The 25,157-nt window shown below is 49.8% G+C and overlaps 1 protein-coding gene across 1 annotated transcript in view; it reads left to right on the top strand.

Moving 5' to 3' along the window:
• Nucleotides 1–22,181: 22,181 nt before the first annotated feature.
• LOC147116701 (CBY1-interacting BAR domain-containing protein 2-like) overlaps nt 22,182–25,157 on the top strand; it is a 43,386-nt gene continuing 40,410 nt past the window's right edge. The window contains exon 1 of the mRNA XM_085991810.1: nt 22,182–22,386. Coding sequence (XP_085847936.1) covers nt 22,367–22,386 — 20 coding nt within the window. The 5' untranslated portion in view covers nt 22,182–22,366. The remainder of the gene's footprint in view (nt 22,387–25,157) is intronic.

Consider the following 25,157-nt stretch of genomic DNA (forward strand, 5'->3'; position numbering starts at 1 on the left):
CAACCTGGACCAGGTCAGGCAACCTGGACCAGGTCAGGCAACCTGGACCAGGTCAGGCAACCTGGACCAGGTCAGGCAACCTGGACCAAGTCAGGCAACCTGGACCAGGTCAGACAACCTGGACCAGGTCAGACAACCTGGACCAGGTCAGGCAACCTGGACCAGGTCAGGCAACCTGGACCAGATCAGGCAACCTGGACCAGGTCAGGCAACCTGGACCAGGTCAGACAACCTGGACCAGGTCAGATGCCAGATTGTCAGGGTTCAGGGAACTTGTTATATGGGCCGCGATTGTGCTGGAGTGGGGCATCTTGCGGTGTGCCCCGTTAGTCAGACTTGTTTGTGCACGTTTAGGTTTAAAATGTTTTGCCTACAAAGTTGCGGGAAGCGCGAGCTGATAACGGTGCGGCGATGGCAGCAGCGCATCTGGGACCTTGGTTAACGACGGGACCAACAGTGCATCTCCTTAACCAATGAGATTAAAGGACTGAGAAATAAACAGAGGAAGGACTGAGAAGGTGGGTGAATTCAATGTCAAATCAGGAACAGAAAGGGAAATAAAGAGAGCGAGAGAAAGATTGGATTAAGAGAGAGAGAAAAAAAGAAAGACAGAAAGGAAAAGTAAGAAAAAATTTAAATTTAAAGTTTGACATTTTAAAAATCTCCAATGGCAATTCACAACCTGAAGGAATGAGACGCCGCACTTATAATTGTTCACTTTCTGGGCAAGAGAGGTTGATTGGCAGTCATAAACAATTATTACATCGCTAAAAGGGTACTTATGCTGTCAATTACTAGACTTAACTTTCTGTGGCGAGTTTAACGGGCAATTAATGTGCAAATGTAGCAACTTCATGAAACTCACGGGGCGGTTGAGGGCGAGACACCGTTTTCACGAAGGTAACGGAGGAGCGGCACAAACCGTCCAGCAACTTGTGGTGATTTGCAATTCACGGGGTATCTCTCCCGTGCTACAAGTTGCTGGACGATTTGCACGTTAATAACGGCGCGTGTCGTTCAGACTCCAATACTCTTTCGGCAAAACCTGGGCCATTAAGTCGGAGCACAGAGGAAGCACATGGGAACGGAACTAAAATAAACATTGGTCTAAAATTGAACAGCCTTTAGGCTGAAAAAAGTCTCTCCTATCACAAGTGTTAACGTTGGAAAATTTACCATCTTCCTCTCAGGTAGATGTCCTGATGGGTCAACCACTAAGGAGAATGAATTAATCTACTCCCCCCAGTCCGCAAACTTGCATTCATTGTCCTCCTGTCAGCAGTCGGCATCATTCAAATGTCTGATTGGGATCTACAAATGAAATGCCCATTTTCCTCCAAAGACCAACAATTTGATTACATAAGAACATAAGAAATAGGAGCAGTAGACCATAAGGCCCCTCGAGCCTGCTATTCAATAAGATCATGGCTGATCTTTGACCTCAACTCCATTTTCCCATCTGCTCCCCATATCCCTTGATTCCCCTGGAGTCCAAGGGGAATCTCATATCAAGCTTCTGCATCTTGAACGCACTGCAGCGTGTCAGTCGTGGCTCACTGATAGCACCCTTGCCTCTGACTCAGAAGGTTGTGGGTTCAAGTCCCACTCCAGTGAAACTTGAGTGCAAAAATCCAGGCTGGCAGTCCTGAGAGAGTTCTGCACTGTCAGACAGGCTGTTTCTTAGTATGCGATGTTAAACCGAGGCCCCGTCAGCTCTCTTGAGTGGATGAACAAGATCCCATGGCACTATTTTGATAGAAGAGCAGGTGAATTACCCCTGGTGTCCTAGCCAATATTTATCACTAAAACAGATTATCTGGTCATTATCACATTGCTGTATGGGGGAGCTTGCTGTGTGCAAATTGGCTGCTGTGTTTCCTACATTAAAACAGTGACTACACTTCAAAAAGTTCTTCATTGGCTGTAAAGCACATTGGGACGTCCAGTGGTTGTGAAAGGTGCTATAGAAATGCAAGTCTTAATTTCTTTCAGATCAAAGAACCTGTGTGCATTTTTCAGAGAAATAGGCTCGAGTTTCCATTTTGCAGTTTGGTAAGCAAAAGGCGAGTTTCCACCTTAACTCTGCTTATTTATAAAATTCATTTACCTTGTATATTTAAAGACGTGTTAAAATAAAACTGAAAGTTTTCCTTATTTGCTGTTTTGCTTTTGCCACAATGGCACCAGACTTAAATTCCACTGCTCCCGGGATCAAACCCAACAAACACAGTTACTACGGCGAAAGGTTTAGGCTGCTCTACATTCTAAGCTTGCACGCACACCGCCCTCTCTCTCTTCTGCTCCCCTTCTGGTACATAACCTTTTATTTCTGTCATCTCGTCCTTAAATTTAAAAAAAACCTCCACTGCAAAAATCAGGAGCCCAAGGCCGAGCCGATCAACATCTTATCATCATTCAACAACAGGGTTTCACCCAAGCAGAGTCCTCCTTTTAAAAATGGGCATCATTTGCTCTCTCCGCACTCACTCGAGTTACCGGGAAGCTGCCTTATCTACGCAAAGCAGTTGCTTGGGAACACCAGTTATTCATGGGAAAGTGTGGGTTGAGCAAGATAACTGCGCCGCCTGCCAGTTTAAGTCCCGAGTTTAGTGTTGAGTAGTCTGGTAGGCGTATGGATTTCATCCCAGAAAGTATTATCACTCAAAGCATGAGCGTATTCTGGGGATTACGTTAAATAAACCCTTTACAATTCAGCACCACAGAACAGTCCCTTTCAGCGAGCCTGCTAAACTGTTACTTTTGGCAGACTCCGGCAGGCCACAGGCTGAGAGCCAAAGCTAGCTCTCGGGTTTTTTTTAAAGGACAACAGCGAGAAAAATAAATAAGTAAATAAAAAAAAATTGAACGCTCTCGCTGATGTTCCTGACCCAGGGCCAACGTGAACGCATTCGTTCCAGGTACTGGATCCTTGCGGCCTTGACGAGGGTCTCGCAGATTCTCTGGTCAGCATGAATCCGAGGGGAGGGGGGTGAGGGGAGCGAATGGGAAAAACAGATGCTGTTTTGTAACATATGGCGAAACTATTTAGCAAGTTGGGCAAAGGGTGTTGGGGAGGGAAGGAGGTGGCCAAGAGGTTGGAGGAAAGGGAAGGGGGAAGATGTTGTTTAAAGAAATTCCAGCGGTACGCTTTTAATATCTGCACCACACAAGAAGGTGCCGGGAAACCTTCTCCCATGAGAGAAACACTTCCCTTTTCCGAGGAAAGCCTGGAGTTCAGCACCAGGGCGCCGGTGTTCCAGCAGATGAGGAAATGTTATCACTAGGCCGCGCAAGCATCCTTTTCCCCGAAGGCTGTCTATTTTCTCCCTCACTCCCGTGCAGCCCCTAATGGAGCCGGGGAGGGAGGTGGGTGGGGGGGGAGGTGGGGGGGGAGGGGGAGGGAGGTTGGGGGGGGAGGGGGAGGGAGGGAGGGGGGAGGGAGGTGGGGGAGGGAGGGGGGAGGGGGGGAGGGGGGAGGGAGGTGGGGGGGAGGGGAGTGGGGGGGAGGGAGGGTGGAGGGAGGTGGGGGGGCAGGGGAGTGGGGGGAGGGAAGGGTAGGGAGGTTGGGGTGGGAGGGGGAGGGAGGGAGGGGGAGGGAGGTGGGGGGAGGGGGGAGGGGGGAGGGAGGTGGGGGGAGGGGGGAGGGGGAGGAGGGGGGTAGGTGCGGGGGGTGAGGTGTGGGGGGGAGGGAGGGAGGTGGGGGGGCAGGGGAGTGGGGGGAGGGAAGGGTAGGGAGGTTGGGGTGGGAGGGGGAGGGAGGGAGGGGGAGGGAGGTGGGGGAGGGGGGAGGGAGGTGGGGGGAGGGGGAGGAGGGGGGAGGTGCGGGGGGGTGAGGTGTGGGGGGGAGGGAGGGAGGTGGGGAGGGAGGTGATGGGGTGGGGGGTTGGGGGTGGGGGGGAGGGAGGTGATGGGGTGGGGGGGTGGGGATGGGGGGAGGGAGGTGGGGGGGACGTGGGGGGGGTGGGGGGTGGGGAGAAGACACATTTCACACCAAATGAGACATAACGAGCCAGCAGGTCGGGGCGCAGTGAAGCCTCAGTCAACGCTGGGTTTGCCCAACCCTCCAGGATTGTTCGGGAGTCTCCAGGAACGAAAGCTCAATCTCCTGGACACAGCCGTGAGCGACTTGGGAGAATAATCATTGGTACGATAAAAAGAAATTATACGTTTTTCTTTCCATTTTCTTTGAACGCGTTCATTAATTAGTTATAAAAATATTGGAAAAAGAAAGGACTTGCATTTCTGTAGCATCTTTCACGACCACCGGACGTCTCAAAGCACTTTACAGCCAATGATGCACTTTTTGAAGTGGAGTCACTGTTGTAATGTGAGAAATGCAGCTCCCACAAACAGCAATGTGATAATGACCAGATAATCTGTTTTTGTTATGTTGGTTGAGGGATAAATATTGGCCAGGACACCGGGGAGAACTCCCCTGCTCTTCTTCGAAATAGTGCCATGGGATCTTTTACGTCCACCTGAGCCAGCAGACTCAGTTTAACGTCTCATCCGAAAGACGGCACCTCCGACAGTGCAGCACTCCCTCAGTACTGCACTGGAGTGTCAGCCTAGATTTTTGTGCTCAAGTCTCATGGAGTGGGACTAGGAACCCACAACCTTCTGGCTCAGAGGCAATTGTGTTACCAACTCTTCTTCTTCTTAGGCAGTCCCTCGGAACCGAGGATGACTTGCTACCACATTAAAAATGAGTTCTCAGGTGACTGATGAGTCCAATGCAGGACCTACAGTCTCTGTCACAGGTGGGGCAGGCGGTGGTTGAAGGGGCGGGTGGGTGGGGTGCTTGGGTTGACGTGCGCTGCCTGCGCTTGGCTTCCGCTTGCTCCCGGCGAAGAGGCTCGAGGTGTTCGGCGCCTTCCCGGATGCTTCTCCTCCACTTTGTGTGGCCTTGGGCCAGGGATTCCCAGGTGTTGGTGGGGATGTTACACTTTTTCAAGGAGGCTTTGAGGGTGTCCTTGAAGCGTTTCCTCTGCCCACCTGGGGCTCTCTTGCCGTGTCGGAGCTCCGAGTAGAGCGCTTGTTTTGGGAGTCTCGTATCGGGCATTCAGACAATGTGACCCATCCATCGGAGCTGATCGAGCGTGGTCAAAGCTTCGATGCTGGGGATGTTGGCCTGAGCGAGAACACTGATGTTGGTGTGCCTATCCTGCCAATGGATTTGCAGGATCTTGCGGAGGCAGCGTTGGTGGTACCTCTCCAGTGCTTTGAGGTGCCTGCTGTACATGGTCCATGTCTCTGAGGCATACAGCAGGACAGGTATCACTGCTGCTCTGTAGACCATGAGCTTAGTGCCGGGTTTGAGGTCCTGGTCTTCAAATACTCTCTTCCTCAGGCGACCAAAGGCTGCACTGGCACACTGAAGGCGGTGTTGGACTTTGTCGTCGACATCTGCCCTTGTTGACAGTAGGCTCCTGAGGTATGGAAAGTGGTCCACGTTGTCCAAGGCCTTGTTGTGGATTTTGATAATCGGGGGGCAGTACTGTGTGGCAGGGGCAGGTTGGTAGAGGATCTTTGTCTTACAGATGTTTAGTGTAAGGCCCATGCTCTCGTACGCTTCGGTGATGGTGTTGACGATGGTTTAGAAACATTGAAACATAGAAGATAGGAGCAGGAGTAGGCCATTCGGCCCCTCGAGCCTGTTCTGCCATTTAATGAGATCATGGCTGATCATCCAAATTCAGTACCCTGTCCCTGCTTTCTCCCCATATCCCTTGATCCCTTTAACCTTAAGAAATATATCTAACTCCTTCTTGAATATATTTAATAAGTTGGCCTCAACTGCCTTCTGTGGTAGAGAATTCCACAGGTTCACCACTCCCTGGGTGAAGAAATTCCTCTTCATCTCAGTCCTAAATGGCTTACCCCTTATCCTTAGACTGTGACCCCTGGTTCTAGACTCCCCCGCCATCGGGAACATCCTTCCTGCATCTAGTCTGTCTAGTCCTGTTAGAATTTTATAAGTTTCAATGAGTTCGACCTCCGAGTGAGCGCAGACGCAAGCGTCAAAGTTCTCACTCCCAGGGTCTGCATACCAACTGAGCCACAGCTGACACAGGTGGAGATGGGGGTGGTGCGGGGGAGGGGGAGGCGGGCATTATGTCCGTGTAGGATTGAGACACGGACAGCAGGAGTTGAATAAAACAAGTCTTTACTGAAAGGAGTCAATCGGGAAACTGAAACTACAGAGGCTTACTGGCGCCTTTTATACAGGGGTGGTCACTGCCGGTACTGCAGTCTGAGACCAGTTATTCTCTTAAAGGTACATACACAACAATTCCTCCCCTTTTAGATAAACAGTACATAACATTCATTTAACAACTAAATGATAACTAATTACAATCACAATTACGGTTGCTAGATACATTGGTTAAGTTTAAGCAATTATAAGTTCAGTCTTTGAGGAGGCTTCCTGATTCTGTCTGGATAACGCCTCTTTGGGGTATCAGGTTCCTCTGGCAAGGTTGAGTCGGGATCAATGTCGTTGTTTGGTTCATCTGCTTCCAATATCACCGATTCTGCGGTAGCTGCAATTGGTACGTCGATTTCATTACCAGGTGTATCAGATCGTGGTGTGGAGTGGACGTTTTCCAGTGACTCTAGAATCTGGTCAGCATGGCGTCTTACAATGCTCTCTCCAATGTCCACGGTATACATGAGAGGTCCTTGCCATGTACAAATCGTTCCTGGCTGCCATTTCTCAGTGCGGTAGTCCCGGGCCAAAACTGGTTGACCTATTAAAACTCCTGGTCGGCCTTTCATTCATATTCTGAAACTGCCTGTTCTCCACCTCTCTTCGGACGTTTGGCTTAACCAAATCCAAGCGGCATCGTAGTCTTCGATTGAAGAACATCATGGCTGGAGTTTGGTTGGTAACCGCATGTGTCGCATTCTGGTAGGCAAACAAGAAGTTGTCCACCTTGTGTTGTAGGGCTATATCTTCATTACACATTGCCTTGATAGCCTTCTTGAATGTTTGAACAAACCTCTCGGCCAATCCATTAGTGGCTGGATGATATGGGGCAGATGTGTAATGCTTAACACCATTGTTCTTTAAGAACCTCCGGAACTCTTCAGACACAAACTGTGGTCCATTGTCAGAGCAAATCTGTTCAGGCAGCCCATTCTTGGCGAATATGGTTCGTAAAACTGTGATAGTTTTTTCCGTGGTGGTTGAGGACATTTTTATTACCTCTGGCCACTTTGAATGTGCATCCACCGCAATTAAAAACATCGAGTCCATGAAGGGACCAGCAAAATCAATGTGCACCCTTTGCCATGGAGATGAGGGCCACTCCCATGGATGTAGCAGAGCTTGTGGTGGGGCGTTTTGGACCTTCTGGCATTCTGCACAGCTCTTGGTCATCTCTTCGATTTCTCTATCGATTCCCGGCCACCACACAAATGCTCTGGTTAAGTTCTTCATTTTTACCCCACCCAGATGACCCTCATGAAGCTCATTGAGCACTCTATCCGTCAACTTAGGTGGAATTACTACTCTGGATCCACACATCAAGGTTCCTCTGCACACTGACAGCTGTTCTCTTCTCGGCGAGAATGCTGGCAGCAGTGGTTCGCCATGAGCTGGCCATCCCTTCACTGTTAAATCATAGACCCGTGATAGTGTCGGGTCATTCCGTGTTTCCTTTTCTATGTTTGCATTCGTCACAGGGAGACATTCGACTATGGTCGAGTGGAATAACTCCATTGGATCCACTGCAAGGTCTTCTTCTTCCACCATCGGCAACGGTAGGCGTGACAATCCATCAGCATTCCCATACTGTTTAGTTCCTTTATACTCGATGTCATATTGGTGTGCCCCTAGGAAAAGGGACCACCTCTGCAGCCGTTGCGCTGTCATTATCGGTACGCCCTTCTGAGGGTTGAAAATGGAGACAAGAGGCTGATGATCGGTTAGTAGAGTAAATATTTGACCGTGCAGATAGTGATTGAACTTCTTCACCCCCCACACTAGGCTGAGGGCCTCTCTGTCAATCTGGGCGTAGTTACGCTCGGCAGAAGTTAACGAGCGTGACGCAAAAGCTATCGGCCTCTCTAAACCATCAAGGAATTTATGTGACAGTACCGCCCCAATGCCGTAGGGAGACGCATCACACGCCAGTCTGATCGGCAGTGCCGGGTTGTAGTGAGCCAATACTTCTCTTGAAGTGATTAAGTCCTTACTCTTCTGAAAGGCCCGCTGTGGTAAACCACTGTCATACCTGTCTGTGTCTGTATGTGTATTCCACTAGGTACAGGTCTGGACATGCCTCGGCTGACTCCTCCCACTATTCCAGGTATATAAGTGACTACCTCCCAGTCCCTTAGTATTCTGGACGGGTCGACCACTCGAGACAAGACCTTCATTCTTTAGTTAATAAAAGCCTGATTGTTACTCGCTCAACTTCAGTCTTTTGAGTAATTGATGGCGCATCAATTTTATTAACTAAATTTTTTATAATGGAGAAGATCCTCACACCAGCATGCCTGGACCTGGACAGTCGGGAAGCGGACGCTTCCACCAAGTTTGCTCACTGGCTCACGTGCTTCGAGACATTCCTGACTGCCTCCACTGCGGTCGAAACGGATGCGGACAAACTGTCTGTCCTGATCTCCAAGGTGAACCACCGAGTGTACTCAGTCATCCGGGATGCGACCTCGTACACAGCCGCCCTCCAGCTCCTCAAGACCCAGTACACGCGCCCTGTGAACGAAGTATACGCTAGGCACCTTCTGGGGAGTCGCAAGCAACAACCTGGGGAATCGACTGAGGAATACCTCCAAGCACTGTCCGTGCTTGGCCGGGCCTGTGGGTGTAAGGCGGTAACGCCCACTAAGTACACGGAGGAACTGATCCGGGATGCCTTCGTAGCGGGCCACAGGTCCAACTACACCCGACAGCGACTGCTGGAGCAGAGTGACCTCACCCTCGACAAAGCCTCCGACATCGCACTAACGCTGGACGCAGCCTTCCGGGGCATGGATGCCTACTCCTCTGCACCGTGGACGCCGCGGGGAACGACAACCTGGGACACGGTAGGACAGCCCCATAGCACCGTGCCACCCCAGCCACAGCCCAACAACGGCCCAACTACCGCAGCAGTGTCCCAAAGCCAGACAGCAGTATCCCAAGGCCAGAAATGCTACTTCTGTGGCCAGGCCAAACACCCCAGAGCGCGCTGCCCGGCGAAGAATGCAACCTGCTCGGGCTGCGGGAAAAAGGGACACTACGCCAGCGTCTGCAAGGCCAAAGCCACCCCGAACGCCAGCAGCGCCGCGTGTGGGCCGTGCGAGCCGCCATCTTGGGCCTCCCCAGCCATGTGCGAACCACCGCAGCAGCAGCCATCTTGGACGACTCCAGCCACATGGGAATCATGGGCGCCGCCATCTTGGACACCAGCCGGGACGCAGCAGACCGCCAACCCCCACCCATCTGATACTCGCAGCGACACACCGACCCCTACGCTGGCCTCTGTGACGCTGGACCAAACGAGACCGCACCAGTTAGCTCGGTCCAAAATGGACGTTAAGGTAAACGGCCATGCAATAAACTGCCTTTTTGACTCCGGGAGCACAGAGAGCTTCATCCACCCCGACACGGTGCGGCGTTGCTCTCTCCCAGTCCTGCCTGCGCACCAGCGGATTTCTATGGCCTCCGAGTCCCAGTCAGCGGACATTGGCGGCTACTGCGTGGTGACACTAGTAGTAGACGGGACTGTGTTCAATAATTTTAAACTCCTGGTCCTGCCCGACCTCTGCGCTGCCGTTCTACTGGGGTTGGATTTCCAGTGCCACCTCAAAAGCGTTACGATGGCGTACGGTGGCCCCCTCCCCCCACTCACAGTCCGCAGCCAGCAGCCTCCAAATTGCCCGCCGCGCACTAGATGCAACCTCTCCACACTCAGAGTCCCACCCCCCCCACTGTTTGCTAACCTCACCCCTGACTGTAAGCCCATCGCCACAAAGAGCAGGCGATACAGTGCCGGGGACAGGGTTTTCATCAAAACCGAAGTGGAACGGCTCCTGAAGGAGGGGATTATTGAGGGCAGCTCCAGCCCCTGGCGAGCCCAGGTTGTGGTCGTTAAGACCGGCGAGAAACAACGCCTGGTCATCGACTACAGCCAAACAATAAACCGCTACACCCTGCTGGACGCCTACCCACTCCCCCGCATAGCTGACATGGTCAACCAGATCGCGCAGTACCGCGTCTTTTCGACCATTGACCTGAAATCAGCGTACCACCAGCTCCCCATCAGCCCTGAAGACCGCCAGTATACTGCTTTTGAGGCAAACGGCCGCCTCTATCACTTCCTTAGGGTTCCCTTCGGCGTTACCAACGGGGTCTCCGTCTTCCAAAGGGAGATGGACCGGATGGTCGATCAAAACGAGCTGCAGGCCACTTTCCCTTACCTAGATAATGTGACCATCTGCGGCCATGACTTGCAGGACCATGACGCAAACCTCGAGAAATTCCTCCGCACCGCCCAACTCCTGAACCTGACATATAACAAGGAGAAGTGCATATTCCGCACAGACCGCCTCGCCATCCTTGGCTGTGTTGTAGAACACGGGGTCATCGGTCCCGACCCGGACCGGATGCGTCCCCTTATGGAACTCCCACTGCCCCACTGCCTAAAAGCTCTGAAGAGGTGCCTAGGGTTTTTTTCCTACTACGCTCAGTGGGTCCCCTACTATGCAGACAAAGCCCGTCCGCTGATCAAGTCCACCTCTTTTCCCGTGACGGCAGAGGCCCGCTTAGCCTTCCACCGTATCAAGGAAGACATTGCCAAAGCCACCATGCACGCAGTGGACGAATCCATCCCCTTCCAGGTGGAAAGCGATGCGTCCGACTTCGCTCTGGCCGCCACCCTTAATCAGGCGGGGAGACCTGTGGCATTCTTCTCACGAACCCTCCAGGGCCCGGAGACCAGACACTCCGCGGTCGAGAAGGAGGCCCAGGCTATCGTGGAGGCTGTGCGTCATTGGAGGCACTACCTGGCCGGAAAACGATTTACCCTGCTCACTGACCAGCGTTCAGTTGCTTTTATGTTCAACAACAAGCAGAGGGGCAAAATCAAAAATGACAAGATCTTGAGGTGGAGAATCGAACTTTCCACCTACAATTACGAGATCTTGTACCGGCCTGGGAAGCTCAATGAACCCCCAGATGCCCTATCGCGTGGCACCTGCGCCAGCGCGCAGATCGATAGGCTGAGGGCCCTCCACAATGACCTCTGCCACCCGGGGGTCACCAGGTTCTTCCACTTCATCAAGGCCCGCAACCTGCCTTACTCCATTGAGGAGGTCAGGACCATGACCAAGAACTGCCAAGTCTGCGCTGAGTGCAAACCGCACTTTTATAGACCAGACAGAGCCCACCTGATAAAAGCCACTCGCCCTTTCGAACGCCTGAGCGTCGATTTCAAAGGGCCTCTCCCCTCCTCCGACCGCAATGTGTACTTCCTCAACATCATTGACGAGTACTCCCGGTTCCCGTTCGCTTTCCCCTGCCCGGACATGACCAGTGCCACGGTCATTAAATGTCTGAACAGCCTCTTCACCCTGTTCGGTTTCCCCAGCTATATCCATAGCGACCGGGGCTCATCGTTTATGAGCGACGAACTCCGCCAGTACCTGCTCGCTAGGGGTATTGCCACAAGCAGGACCACCAGTTACAACCCCCGGGGGAACGGACAGGTGGAAAGAGAGAATGCAACTGTTTGGAAGGCTGCCCTACTAGCCTTAAAGTCTAGGGGCCTTCCGACCTCCCGCTGGCAGGAGGTGCTCCCCGATGCGCTCCACTCGATTCGGTCACTTCTCTGCACTGCCACCAATGCCACCCCTCACGAGAAAATGTTTGTCTTCCCAAGGAAGTCCACATCGGGGACATCGTTACCGCCATGGCTGACGTCCCCAGGGCCGGTACTACTGAGAAGACACGTGAGGGCCAATAAAACGGACCCCCTGGTCGAGAGGGTCGACCTCCTCCACGCCAACCCCCAGTACGCTTACATTGCGTACCCGGACGGGCGGGAGGACACAGTCTCCATACGAGACCTCGCACCCTCGGGGACCGCTGTAACCCACTACCCATTACCACCCCCCCCCACGACCCGATATCCAACCCCAGCAGCCGGCTCGCCTTGGACCGTCACCCATGAGGACTACACTCCAGGGCCCCAGCCTACACGGGACGCGACGCCGGAAGCTCCACCACCCCTGCCGTCGCCACGTCGATCACAGCGGCAGACAAGACCTCCGGAGAGACTCCAATACACGAACTTTTAAATACACTTCACCCTGCCGGACTCATTTTTAAACAAGGGGTGAATGTGGTAAACCACTGTCATACCTGTCTGTGTCTGTATGTGTATTCCACTAGGTACAGGTCTGGACATGCCTCGGCTGACTCCTCCCACTATTCCAGGTATATAAGTGACTACCTCCCAGTCCCTTAGTATTCTGGACGGGTCGACCACTCGAGACAAGACCTTCATTCTTTAGTTAATAAAAGCCTGATTGTTACTCGCTCAACTTCAGTCTTTTGAGTAATTGATGGCGCATCAATATTGATGGCGCATCACCCGCTTACAGTCATTGCTCCATTTCCATGCTACTCCCGTTCGTAGCAGGACGTTCAGTGGGTGCAGGATTGTCGACAAATTCGGCAAAAACTTATGGTAGTAATTCACCAATCCGAGGAATGACCTCAGTTGCGACACATTTTCATGCGCTGGGGCCTTAACAACTGCTTCAATTTTGTCAGGGGACTTATGTAACCCCTCTTCATCAATCACGTGGCCACAATACGATATCTGTTTCTTAAAATACTCGCACTTGGGGCGGTTGGCTCGTAGCCCATGTTCCCGTAGTCTAGTGAGCACCTGTTCTAGGTTGTTAAGGTGTTCACTGTCATCTTCATCTGTCACAAGGATGTCGTCCAAGTAACACTGAGTCCCCGGAATCCCTTGCAGGACTTGTTCCATTGCTCTTTGCCATATCGCCGGAGCCGATGCTACTCCGAATACCAATCGATGATACTGGTAAAGACCTTTGTGAGTGTTTATCGTGAGATACTTCCTAGAGGATTCTTCAACCTCCATCTGCAAATATGCTTGTGCTAGGTCAATTTTTGTAAAATGCTTCCCTCCAGACAGTGAGGTGAAGATGTCTTCTATCCTTGGAAGAGGATATTGTACTGTGTGAAGGACTGGGTTCACCGTCACCTTGAAATCCCCTCAAATGCGAACCTTCCTTGGCTCCTCAGACTTATTGCTTAACGTTTTCTTCATGACAGGAACGATGGGTGTCACCCACTCGCTCCAGTCGACCTTAGACAAGACGCCTGCCTTCTCCAGATTCTCCAGCTCTGCCTCGACGGCTGGGCGAATTGCATATGGTACCGGTCTTGCTTTGAAAAACTTGGGAATTGCATTCTCTTCTATTTTTATCGAGGCGGTTACGCCTTTAAGAGTGCCCAGTTCTTGTTGAAATACCTCTTTGGCGTTAGCTAAGATTGTTGACAATCGTCCAGGAGTGACGTCTTCATCTTTTTTACTGTCCACCGTCATTGCATGAATGGAGTGCCAATCTAAGCTTATCTTCCTGATCCATTCACGTTCCAATAACGGTGGTCCACCATTTTGCAGTATGTAGAGATACAATTTCCGTATTTTCTTGCCGTTGTATTCGACAGGCACCCTTATTTTTCCTCTGGGGTATACTTTTTGCCCCGTATACGTCGTCAAGACGATGGATGTCTCTCTCAAGGGTATGTGTGAGAATAGCCGCTCGTAGCCTCGTCGATTCATGACGGTTAGCGCTGATCCTGTATCCAATTCCATTTTAACTTGGGACCCTGCTATCGTGAGGGTGACCCAAATGGTTCGGTGATCCTCTTTTGCGATTACATTGTGAAGTTTGAGACAGCTTAGTCTCCTGTTCCCGGATTCACTATCGCTCATCTGGTCTTCAGAACTACTGTCCGTCATCTTTTGTACTTTCTTGTACGGTTCCTTAGTAGCCTTTTTGTTGTCGCTGGCCTTCTTCCCAGACCTGCAAACTCATGCAATGTGCCCCATCTTTCCGCATTGCCTGCATATTTTGTCCTTGGACCAGCAGTCCTTCTGGTCATGGTTAGTTCTGCCGCAGCGATAACATTTTGCAAATCCCCGTGTTATTTCGTGGGTGCCGTATTCCTGTGGCTTTTGTTGAATTTCCGCAGCTCCCCTGGCTGCTGCTTCGTACGATACTGCCACGCTGAAAGCCTTATCTAGCGTCAGCTCTTTCTCTGAGAGTAACTTCTTCTGTGTTCCTTCACTCAGGAGTCCACAGACAAATTTGTCCCGTAGTGTATCTGCCAGTCCTGCTCCGAACTGGCAGTGCTTTGATAGCTTGCGTAGTTCCGTAAGGTACTCAGCATTGCTCTCATCTTTATGCTGAGTTCTCCTGTGGAATTTAAATCTTTCGGCTATCAACAGCGGTGCAGGGTTTAGGTGTTCCTGTAGGACAGCAACAATTTCGTTAAAACTCTTCGCCTTCGGTTTGGCTGGAGTAATCAGGTCCCGCAATAGGCCGTACGTTCTAGCGCCCATTAAGTTTAGCAATACCGATGCCTTTTTCTCATCGGCTATTTCGTTTGCCTCGCAATATACCTCGACTCTTTCCACATACGTGGTCCAGTCCTCTATTTTATTATCAAAAGCAGTGATACAGCCAGTCTTCGGCATCTTGAAAATCTAAAATGGCGCCTCCCGCGCTTTGCCTTCTTCCCCGATTTAACAAAATGGCACCTCCCACGCTTTGCCTTCTTCCCCCGCTGATTAAGATGGCGCCTCCCGCGCTTTTGCCTTCTTCCCCGCTGTTGCTAGCACTGCTTTCCGCGGTTTCCGTTGCAACCTGCAGCTCCTCGCGGTTTCCTGCACGTTTAATATTTCTTTTTTTTATTATTTTCCCGTTGTGGAACAACCCTGTGGGACTCTTGCCTCCCTCTTCTCGGGTCTATACGCAGCCCGGCTTCGTAGCACCGGCCGCGCCCTGTGTGCTCCACCCTCACTCTCTCCTCTTCCCGACAACGCCGCTCGAGTTCGCGACCGCCGCAGCCCAGGAAAGATCAGTGTACTACCTGCCACCAGCCCGATTAGCTGAAGCACCGTTGACAGGAACCAGGCCCCGCTTTCGACAGCTTCTCCAGCAATCTTCAACTCCGCTAACTCAGGGGCGGATGCCCACGGTCGACGCCCGTTTCTACTGCTTCTTTCTTCCTTCTGGCCTCGACCTCTGCTCACTTCGCTTCAGGAATGGATCCCAGGAGGTGGTGCAGACTGTAGGTAAGTTCGTATCTGCTCGTCGCCAGTATTATGTCCGTGTATGATTGAGACACGGACAGCAGGAGTTGAACAAAACAAGTCTTTACTGAACGGAGTCAATCGGGAAACTGAAACTACAGAGGCTTACTAGCGCCTTTTATACAGGGGTGGTCACTGCCGGTACTACAGTCTGAGACCAGTTATTCTCTTAAAGGTACATAGACAACAGCGGGGGTGGGGGTGTGCGGTGGTTAAAGTCTGTTTGACCGGGCGTGGCGGCTGGAGGCGGGAGGTCAGGTGACGAAGCCTCCAGGAACACGTCCAACCAGAGATGGCGACCCGAGTTAACGCTCGCAGCCTGCATTATCTGCCTTTTTAGAGCCCTTTAATGCGGCAGCATAGTGACTTATCCAGGGATTATTCATAACTACAAGCAGGGCAGACGAGAGCCATAAAAGAGAGCTTAAAGTGCCATGGAAAGTAATGCCAGTTTTATTTTTATATGTTCAAAAAAAAGAAGCCAAGAAGAGGCAGTATAAATTTTGCAAATGTTTAATTCATGAATACTTGTTGACGCACAAGTTGAAAGCTCCCCATCTGGTTTAGTTGGAATCACACGGACCATCGTGGAATGGAGCCATGCGATTTACGAGGCCCCACAGCTGATCCCTGGGCTGCACAGAGCCAGCGGATCTCAGCCTGGGCAGTGGCGATTGTGGGGCGAGCGTCGACAATTGGCCTCGGAATCGTTGCCCAGGGGATGGGGGAGGGGGAAAATTCCGCCAAAGTTCTCACTCCCAGGGTCTCCTGACTGGAGAGTGAACATAATTGGACCGGTTTGGTCTTGGTTGTAATAACATCCATAAAGAAAATGATTTACACTTATAGAGCGCCTTACGGACCTCAGGACGTCCCAAAGCGCTTTACAGCCAATGAAGTACTTTTTTGAAGTGTAGTCACTGTTGTAATGTAGGAAACATTGACACCTGGGAATCCCTGGCCCAAGACCGCACAAAGTGGAGGAGAAGCATCCGGGAAGGCGCCGAACACCTCAAGTCTCTTCGCCGGGAGCAAGCGCAGGCAGCGCAAGGAGCGCACGTCACCCCAAGCACCCCACCCACCCGCCCCTTCAACCACCATCTGCCCCACCCGTGACAGGGACTGTAGGTCCCGCATTGGACTCATCAGTCACCTGCGAACTCATTTTTAATATGGAAGCAAGTCATCCTCGGTTCCGAGGGACTGCCTAAGAAGGGAGAATGTAGGAAACGCAGTGGCCAATTTGTGCACAGCAAGCTCCCACATACAGCAATGAAATAAATGACCAGATAATCTGTTTTTTTAAACTGACGTTGGTCGGGGGTTAAATATTGATCAGGTCACCAGGAGAACTCCCCTGCTCTTCTTCGAAATAGTGCCATGGGATCTTTTGCGTCTTCCCAAGAGAGCAGACGGGGCCTCGGTTTGAGGTATGAAGAATGTCTCAATTCATGTTTTTACATGTTTCCTTATTTTGGAACGTCAATCCCGAAGAATTGATCCAATGGCTCAGCAGATCGATCCAGTCTGAAGCTGAGCCTTAGAGAAGAGAAGAGCGCCAGGTTTGATATTCAGTCTGTGCAGAGTTACCCGATCCCTACTGGGATTGCGATAGGGGTGTTAAAATTGAATTTGATGCCCATGGATTAGGAAGGGGGTGGAAGCCAGGCTGATCACCATCCACTCACTCCTACTGGAAAGTCTCCATACAGAGCAGTTTGTCTACACATGGCAGCTGTGGTTCAGTGGGTAGCACCTTCATCTCTGTGGTCTAAAGGTTGTGGGTTCAAGTCCCACTACAGGGACTTGAGCTCAAAAATCTAGGCTGACACTCCAGTGCAGTACCGAGGGAGTGCTGCAGTGTCGGAGGTGCCGTCTTTCAGATGAGACGTTAAACCGAGGCCCCGTCTGCCCCCTTGCATAAAGCTTATCTCTTTATGTTGAGGGCTATGGTTTGGCGGGGCATCGGGTTAACATCTCATCCGAAAGACGGCACCTCTGACAGTGCAGCACTCCCTCAGTCTCTGGAGTGGGACTCGAACCCACGACCTTCTGACTCAGAGGTGAAAGGGCTCTGGCAATCGAAATTTTAGTTTGCTAAATGGTCTGAAAGTTAACTGCAATCATTTAAAGTTATTTGTGAGAAAGAAATACAGGGAGTAGCGAACTCCTGAATCTGAAGGAACTCCAGTGCAAAATGCAAACCCCCCCCCCATTAGGAATGATTTCCATTCTTGCTTCCTTATTCCTAATTTCAAATTTTGTGCTGGTTTTGTCTGATAACGCTCCTGTGAAGCACCTTGGGACATTTTACTACGTTAAATAGAAGTTGTTGTTTGTGTGGCTGAGCACCACGCTGGACAGTTCAGGTACCACCTGAGCTCTCGTGGAGCTGATACGGAGGAGCTGAAATGTGATTGTAGGACAGACAATTCCAACCAATAAGCTCATTCAGAGATGCCCCAATGCAGCAACGCTGCATTAAATACGACGAGCGTTTTAGATTTTAAAAAATCATTATTTCTTTGCGCTGGAGGAAGGAGGCATGAAAAAGTATCTCGCTGCCGAGGACGAATTGTGCGACTGCAAGGCTTTGAAAGAATCTCACCACTAGTGGTACCCCATTGGTAAAACTGAATGGTCACAAAGATTTATCATTAACTACATCCTGCTGCTATTCCCCCCTCCCTCTCCGAGTAGAGCGCTTGTTTTGGGAGTCTCGTATCGGGCATGCAGACGATGTGACCCGTCCATCGGAGCTGATCGAGCTGGGGCAGTGCACCTGAAAAACACGTTTCAACCACTCACGGGATTAACTCAAAAGGGAGAGAGTGTGATGACACTACAGTTCATTGGGTTACCTTACCAGGAAAGGTACCACTTGAGTGAGCTACTGAAGGGCAACTGTTATCTGTGTCACTGGTACACCAGCAAAAAGGTCAATGTTGAGGGGAGGAGAGGAAACTAGAGAGAGTTTTTTTAAAAATAAAAAGCTTAAATACTGAGTGCGGAGATTAGTTTTGCCAACTTTGTTTGAATATATTCCAGCGGTTCAAGAAGGCGGCTCACCACCACCTTCTCAAGGGCAATTAGGGATGGGCGATAAAAGCCGGCCTTGCCAGCATCGCCCACATCCCAGGAACGAATTAACAAAAAGGTTTCATCACATGTCCTCCTGCACTCACGCCATTGGTCGCCCGACATGTCTATCCTCATGACGCCCCGCCTTCCCACGTCAATGGGAAAGCGAACAGACTCTCTGACATGAATCAGTCATTCATGAAAGAAAGACTTATGAAATAATACTGAGCGGCCTACGGGTGGCGCTGTCCAGGGAGAGTATAAATACTTGGGCACGGGCCCAGCTTGCGCAGGACATTCTTAACAGGAACTAGTGAAGGACACAACTATACCTCCATGTTGTAAAACAGTTGATTAAAGCTTTGTTTAACGCTTAGACCAAGTGCCTAGTAGTTTCTTACGTCACTCTTTGTTACCCAATTTCATGATTCTTGACTGCGAGTCAAACCGCCCCTCACCCCATCGCCAGTAATTTTATAACTAGTAGACGAGAAGGTTCAAAGAAATTGATTGTTTTCTATGCTCTCGGTAGAAGGATTAGAGGGGAGTTGAGGAGAACCTTTTTCACCCAGAGGGTGGTGGGGGTCTGGAACTCACTGCCTGAAAGGGTGGTAGAGGCAGAAACCCTCATCACATTTAAAAATACTTGGATATGCCCTTGAAGTGCCTACAGGGCTACGGACCAAGAGCTGGAAAGTGGGATTAGGCTGGAGAGCTCCTTTTCGGCCAGCACGGACACGATGGGCCGAATGGCCTCCTTCTGTGATTTTATGATTTTTCTTTTTCTCGCGGAGTTGCTCGCAGCAGTGTCCAGGAGACTAATCTTCAATTCCTGGAGGCTCCAGGACAACCCTGGAGGGTTGGGAGCCCCAGCTGGGATAGAGAGAAAGGTGAGTCTGGAGAAGGTAATGAGCCCAGCATTAGCACAGAGGACAATTAACTTCAATAGTTAGAGTGACGCAGCCACGGAAGCGCCTTGGGTGAATTATTTCACCTGTACTGATTAGTACAATTCATTTTCATCCTCCCTTTCCCCCCCCCTCTTTCACACACACTCATTTCCACCTGATCACAGAAATAAACCAGTGAGAGTTTTAAAGTTAATCACACTTTGTAACCTTTACTCAAGTGGTGCTGATGGCAGGACTCGCTTTTTAAGTTTCGACTTCATCCTGACTAGTGAAGTACAGCGTTCAGTAATGGTAATAACTGATGAACTAATTTCTAGTGTCTCCGATGACTCCGTTAAGAAAGTTGCAGTTAATGGCCCAGAAATTCGGGTCGGGGACTTCCCGTGGGTGCAAGCCCCTGACCTGCACTTACCTAGCGCGCCGGCCGTTGAGCTGTGGGCCCGCGTGGGATTCCGATCCGGGGCCTCCTCCAGCTGCCGGTGCGCAGTGCTTGCGTATCCCAGGGGCGCAGTTAGTTCGAAGCGTCCCCTGGGATCACGTGGGCCATGGAGAGGCAACGGTAGTAGGGAATGCTTCATTCATAAGTTTGACAGGACCTGTCAAACCTATAAATACTATAAGCCCCAAAACATCACTAAATCTTCAAATACATTTTTAAAAAATCACATTTTTAAAATAATAAACTATAAATTACATGAAATAACTATTTTAAACAATAATTAAAATTTTTGAAAAAAATTATTTTATTTTCTAACGGGGCTAAAAATAAACTTACCTTTCTTTAAAGTATTTAAAAATAATAAACCTGTGGGAAAAATGTTTTAATTTTAATTAATTCACCACTTACCTTGTAAAAAGCAGGCCTTGCGACTGCTTTTTACATGTCTAACTTCTGGAGACTTACCCTTCCGGGAAAACCTGCAAAAAAAATTTAAGTTCGATGCGCACGCGTTCCACCTCTCAACCCCTTCTTTCAGGGGAGCGGAAGTGCCGGTTTCCCGCGCATGTGCAGTGCATGCACGAAACCGGCACTTCCATTGGGCTTACAGGTGAGTACCCCGTGCGTACTCACCCGCGGAGACCCGAATTTCTGGGCCATTAATAAGTTTGATGCCCACTTTGTCCCCGAGATATCTGCGCTCCTCTAATTCTGCCCTCTTGAGCATCCCTGATTATAATCGCCCCACCATTGGTGGCCGTGCCTTCTGTTGCCTGGGCCCTAAGCTCTGGAATTCCCTGCCTAAACCTCTCCGCCTCGCTACCTCTCTTTCCTCCTTTAAGACGCTCCTTAAAACCTACCTCTTTGGCCAAGCTTTTGGTCACCTGCCCTAATTTCTCCTTACGTGGCTCGGTGTCGAATTTTTTGTCTTACAACACTCCTGTGCAGCGCCTTGGGATGTTTTACTACGTTAAAGGCGCTATATAAATACAAGTTGTTGTTGCTGAGCTGTACAGACCAATCCTAGAATGGCCCAGGTTTAAATCTTAAAAGGTTTAAGGCAAAACCCAGAACCCAGTGCGTTAATAAAAATACATCAAGTACAATCCAGTGAGTATTTGCAGCAGCTGTCCAAGAGAGCAGGATTCTACCTCTCCATTGATTGAAAGGCTGCTCCACTGTGGACAGTTTTACAAAAGGGTCTTCATTCGTTGCATTAAGTCATTGCACCTTGGAAAGAAAACCATTACACAGTATTTACAGCACAGAAACAGGCCATTCGGCCCAACTGGCCCATGCCGCTGTTTATGCTCCACACGAGCCTCCTCCCAACCACTACTTCATTTGACCCCATCAGCATAACCTTTCAGTCCTTCGGATGAGACGTTAAGCCGAGGCCCCGTCTGCTCTCTCGGGTGGGTGTAAAAGATCCCGTGGCACTATTTCGAAGAAGAGCCGGGGGGGGGGGGGTGGTGGGGGGGTTCTCCCCGGTGTCCTGGCCAATATTTATCCCTCAAATCAACATCACTAAAAAACAGATGATCTGGTCATTATCACATTGCTGTTTGTGGGAGCTTGCTGTGCGCAAATTGGCGGCCGAGTTTCCTACATTACAGCAGTGGCTCCACTTCAAAAAAAAGTACTTCATTGGCTGTAAAGCGCTTTGGGACGTCCGGTGGCCATGAAGGGCGCTATATAAATGTAAGTCTTTCTTTCTTCTTCTATTCCTTTCTCCCTCATGTGTTTACCTAACTTCCCCTTAAATGCCTCTATACTATTCGCCTCAACCACTCCCTGTGGTAGCGAGTTCCACATTCTCACCACTCTCTGGGTAAAGAAGTTTCTCCTGAATTCCCCAGTGGATTTATTAGCGACTGTCTTATATTTATGGCCCCTAGTTCTGGTCTCCTCCGTAAGTGGAAACTTCTTCTCTACGTCTACCCGATCAAACCCTTTCATAATCTTGAAGATCTCTATCAGGTCACCCTCCCCCCGCCCCCCCCGCCCCAGTCTTCTCTTTTCTAGAGAAAAGAGCCCCGAGCCTGTTCAATCTTACCCGATAGGTATAACCTCTCAGTTCTGGTATCATTCTAGTTTTTTTTTTAAATTGTTGCACCTTCTCCAGTGCTTCAATATCCTTTTTATAATGTGGAGACCAGAACTGTTCACAGTACAGCGGGCGCCGTCTAACCAAGGTTCTATACAAGAAAAAGTTAGGGTGCATGAAAGCATTAAATAGACGCAATTGAGCCGCAGGATGTCAAAACCTTCCAAACGCTGCATTTAGATGCAGGGCTCTCAACATTTACTGAAAAAGTGTGCAGAATACGTGATTGAGGAGCACAGTAGTTCTTTGCTGCCATCTAGTGATCTTTGAGAGACACGACGAGCAATTAAGGAGGAGATGAGTGACTGCGTTGTGTTTACCATCACTATAACAACCAGGGACACCAAGGTTTGCCATCCCAGCTCTTTCCCCTCTGAGAACCGGCTGGCAACGTCTGCTGTTTAAATAAGGGAGCAAATTATTTTTTTTTTTTTAAAAAACAAACGTTCAGAACATTTCTGGAGAAATGAATTCTTCTCCATCAAGGTAAGGGCAAAGTGTCTCTAAATCCACATTCAGCAATGTTGGCTTAGAACTGTGAAAAGCAAAATGAGTGAGAGTTAGAAAGTGGGACTGTTGTCAGCCATTGCTAAACATAGCAACCCACACAGCTCCTGGTATTCACACAGCTGTGGACACGGAATCTGAGCAATTTAAGCAGAATTTATTTTTAAAATACTTACATGTCAGGGGACCTGTTTTAGTGCAGTGCCAGTAAGGACTTCTTAAGGTTTTGGTCATTAACAAGATCAAGCTCAGCAACAATTTTGAGTCACCTTGCCAAGACTGGGTCCACCCTAGGGTTTAATTATTTACTGTGCAATGGCTAATCCTTAGAAATACTCCCCTCATGTTTCTGACTGTGTAAAATGGAGATCTGGAAAAGACTTGGCAGGCAAATTGAAAAAAAAAATGAACAATGGTATTTTATTTCCATACTTGAAGGGCATTCTTGGGCAAATTGCCACGTTAGTCAGACGTTTGTGCAATGCTGTCACCGATTCCGTTGCATTAACAATCACATCGGCCACTAAATCTTTATTTAGCTGTTATCGGTTTTCTTTCCTTCTCTCAAAAGGCACTGCCATTTTGTGTCATGGGGGAGGGTCATTCCCCTATGAATCTGGTCGATCCTAATAGATATCCTGCATTGTATTTATTTATCACCCTTCCTTCCTCTTTATCGCCATTGAAATGTTTTCAACTTGGCCACACTGCAGTTATCAAAAACACAGACAGGAACAGTTAATGTTCTCAGCATATCAATAACAACAACAACAACAACTTGTATTTATACAGCGCCTTTAACATAGTAAAACGTCCCAAGGCGCTTCACAGGAGCGTTAGAAGACAAATAAATGTTGACACCGAGCCACATAAGGAGAAATTAGGGCAGGTGACCAAAAGCTTGGTCAAAGAGGTAGGTTTTAAGGAGCATCTTAAAGGAGGAAAGAGAGGTAGCAAGGCGGACAGGTTTAGAAACATAGAAACATAGAAGATAGGAGCAGGAGTAGGCCATTCGGCCCCTCGAGCCTGCTCTGCCATTCGATGAGATCATGGCTGATCATCCAAACTCAGTACCCTGTCCCTGCCTTCTCCCCATATCCCTTGATGCCTTTAGCTCTAAGAAATATATCTAACTCCTTCTTGAATATATTTAAAGACTTGGCCTCAACCGCCTTCTGTGGTAGAGAATTCCACAGGTTCACCACTCTCTGGGTGAAGAAATTCTTCCTCATCTCTGTCCTAAATGGCTTACCCCTTATCCTTAGACTATGACCCCTGGTTCTGGACTCTCCGACCATCGGGAACATTCTACCTGCATCTAGTTTGTCCAGATCTGTCAGAATTTTATAAGTTTCAATGAGATCCCCTCTCATTCTTCTAAACTCCAGCGAGTATAAGCCCAATCGACCCAATCTCTCCTCATACGTCATTCCTGCCATCCCAGGGATTAGCCTTGTGAAACTTCGCTGAACTCCTTCCATGGCAAGAACATCCTTCCTCAGATAAGGCGACCAAAACTGCACACAGTACTCAGGGAATTCCAGAGCTTAGGGCCCAGGCAACAGAAGGCACGGCCGCCAGTGGTTGAGCGATTATAATCAGGGATGCTCAAGAGGCCAGAATTAGAGGAGCGCAGATATCTCGGGGAGGTTGTGGGGCTGGAGGAGATTACAGAGATAGGGAGGGGTGAGGCTGTGGAGGGATTTGAAAACGAGGGTGAGAATTTTAAAATCGAGGTGTTGCTTAACCGGCGCTAACCTGCCATGGGTTTGACCATCATGGTGCGTAGCTGCTTGATCCAGATCGTACTCTTTCCTCCCTCTCCCATCTCATTTTCGCCATCCTAAATTATTCATGTGTTTAAAATTATGAGGGAAGAGATGGTTTCCACTTCCAGGAGGGCCGATAACCAGAGGACACAGATTTAAGATAATAGGCAAAGGAACAATGGGGGAGACGAGGAGGCTTTTATTTAACGCAGCGAGTTGTTATGATCTGGGATGCGCTGCCTGAAAGGGTGGTGGAAGCAGATTCAATAGCAACTTTCGAAAAGGGACTTGGATATATGCTTGGGAAAAAAAGGGAAAAAATTGCAGGGGAGTGTGACTAATTGGAAAGCACTTTCAGGGAGCCGGCACAGGCATGATAGGCCGAATGGCCTCCTTCTGCGCTGTAAGATTCTACGATTCTCTGAAGGCAGCTGTATCACGCTGGAGTAGATTTCCATAGATGCCCCGGGCCCCTGGTACCTCCCCAAAGGGTCATTCTTCAGACTAGACCCTGAGCTGCGAGAGGTAGCAGCTACATGACCAGGAACGACATCAATCGGCGAACTCGGTGTTGACCTCCCTCTCATCACCACCCACATGCATTTCCTAGCAGGAGTTACTTGGCCAGTGACCAAGAGCAAGAACACAGCTTGATTTTTCCTCCTCACCCACCCAAAGACACTGAATCCACAATTCATAGAATCGTAGAATGGTTACAGCAGGAAAGGAGGCCTTTCGGCCCATCGAGCCCATGCCGGCTCTCTGCGAGAGCATTTCAGCCAGTCCCACTCCGCCGCCCTTTCCCTGTAGCCCTGCAAATTTTTTCCTTCAGGTACTTATCCAATTCCCTTTTGAAAGCCATGATTGAGTCTGCCTTCACCACCCTTTCAGGCAGTGTATTCCAGATCATAACCACTCACTGAGAGTAAATCTTAAGTTGTAACCCAGAGGCTTAGCCTTAGTTTGAAAGGAAAAAAACAA

The sequence above is a fragment of the Somniosus microcephalus genome, chromosome 6 (assembly GCF_052327205.1).
Source record: "Somniosus microcephalus isolate GS21.2 chromosome 6, FLI_Smic_1.0, whole genome shotgun sequence".
Lineage (NCBI taxonomy): Eukaryota > Metazoa > Chordata > Chondrichthyes > Squaliformes > Somniosidae > Somniosus > Somniosus microcephalus.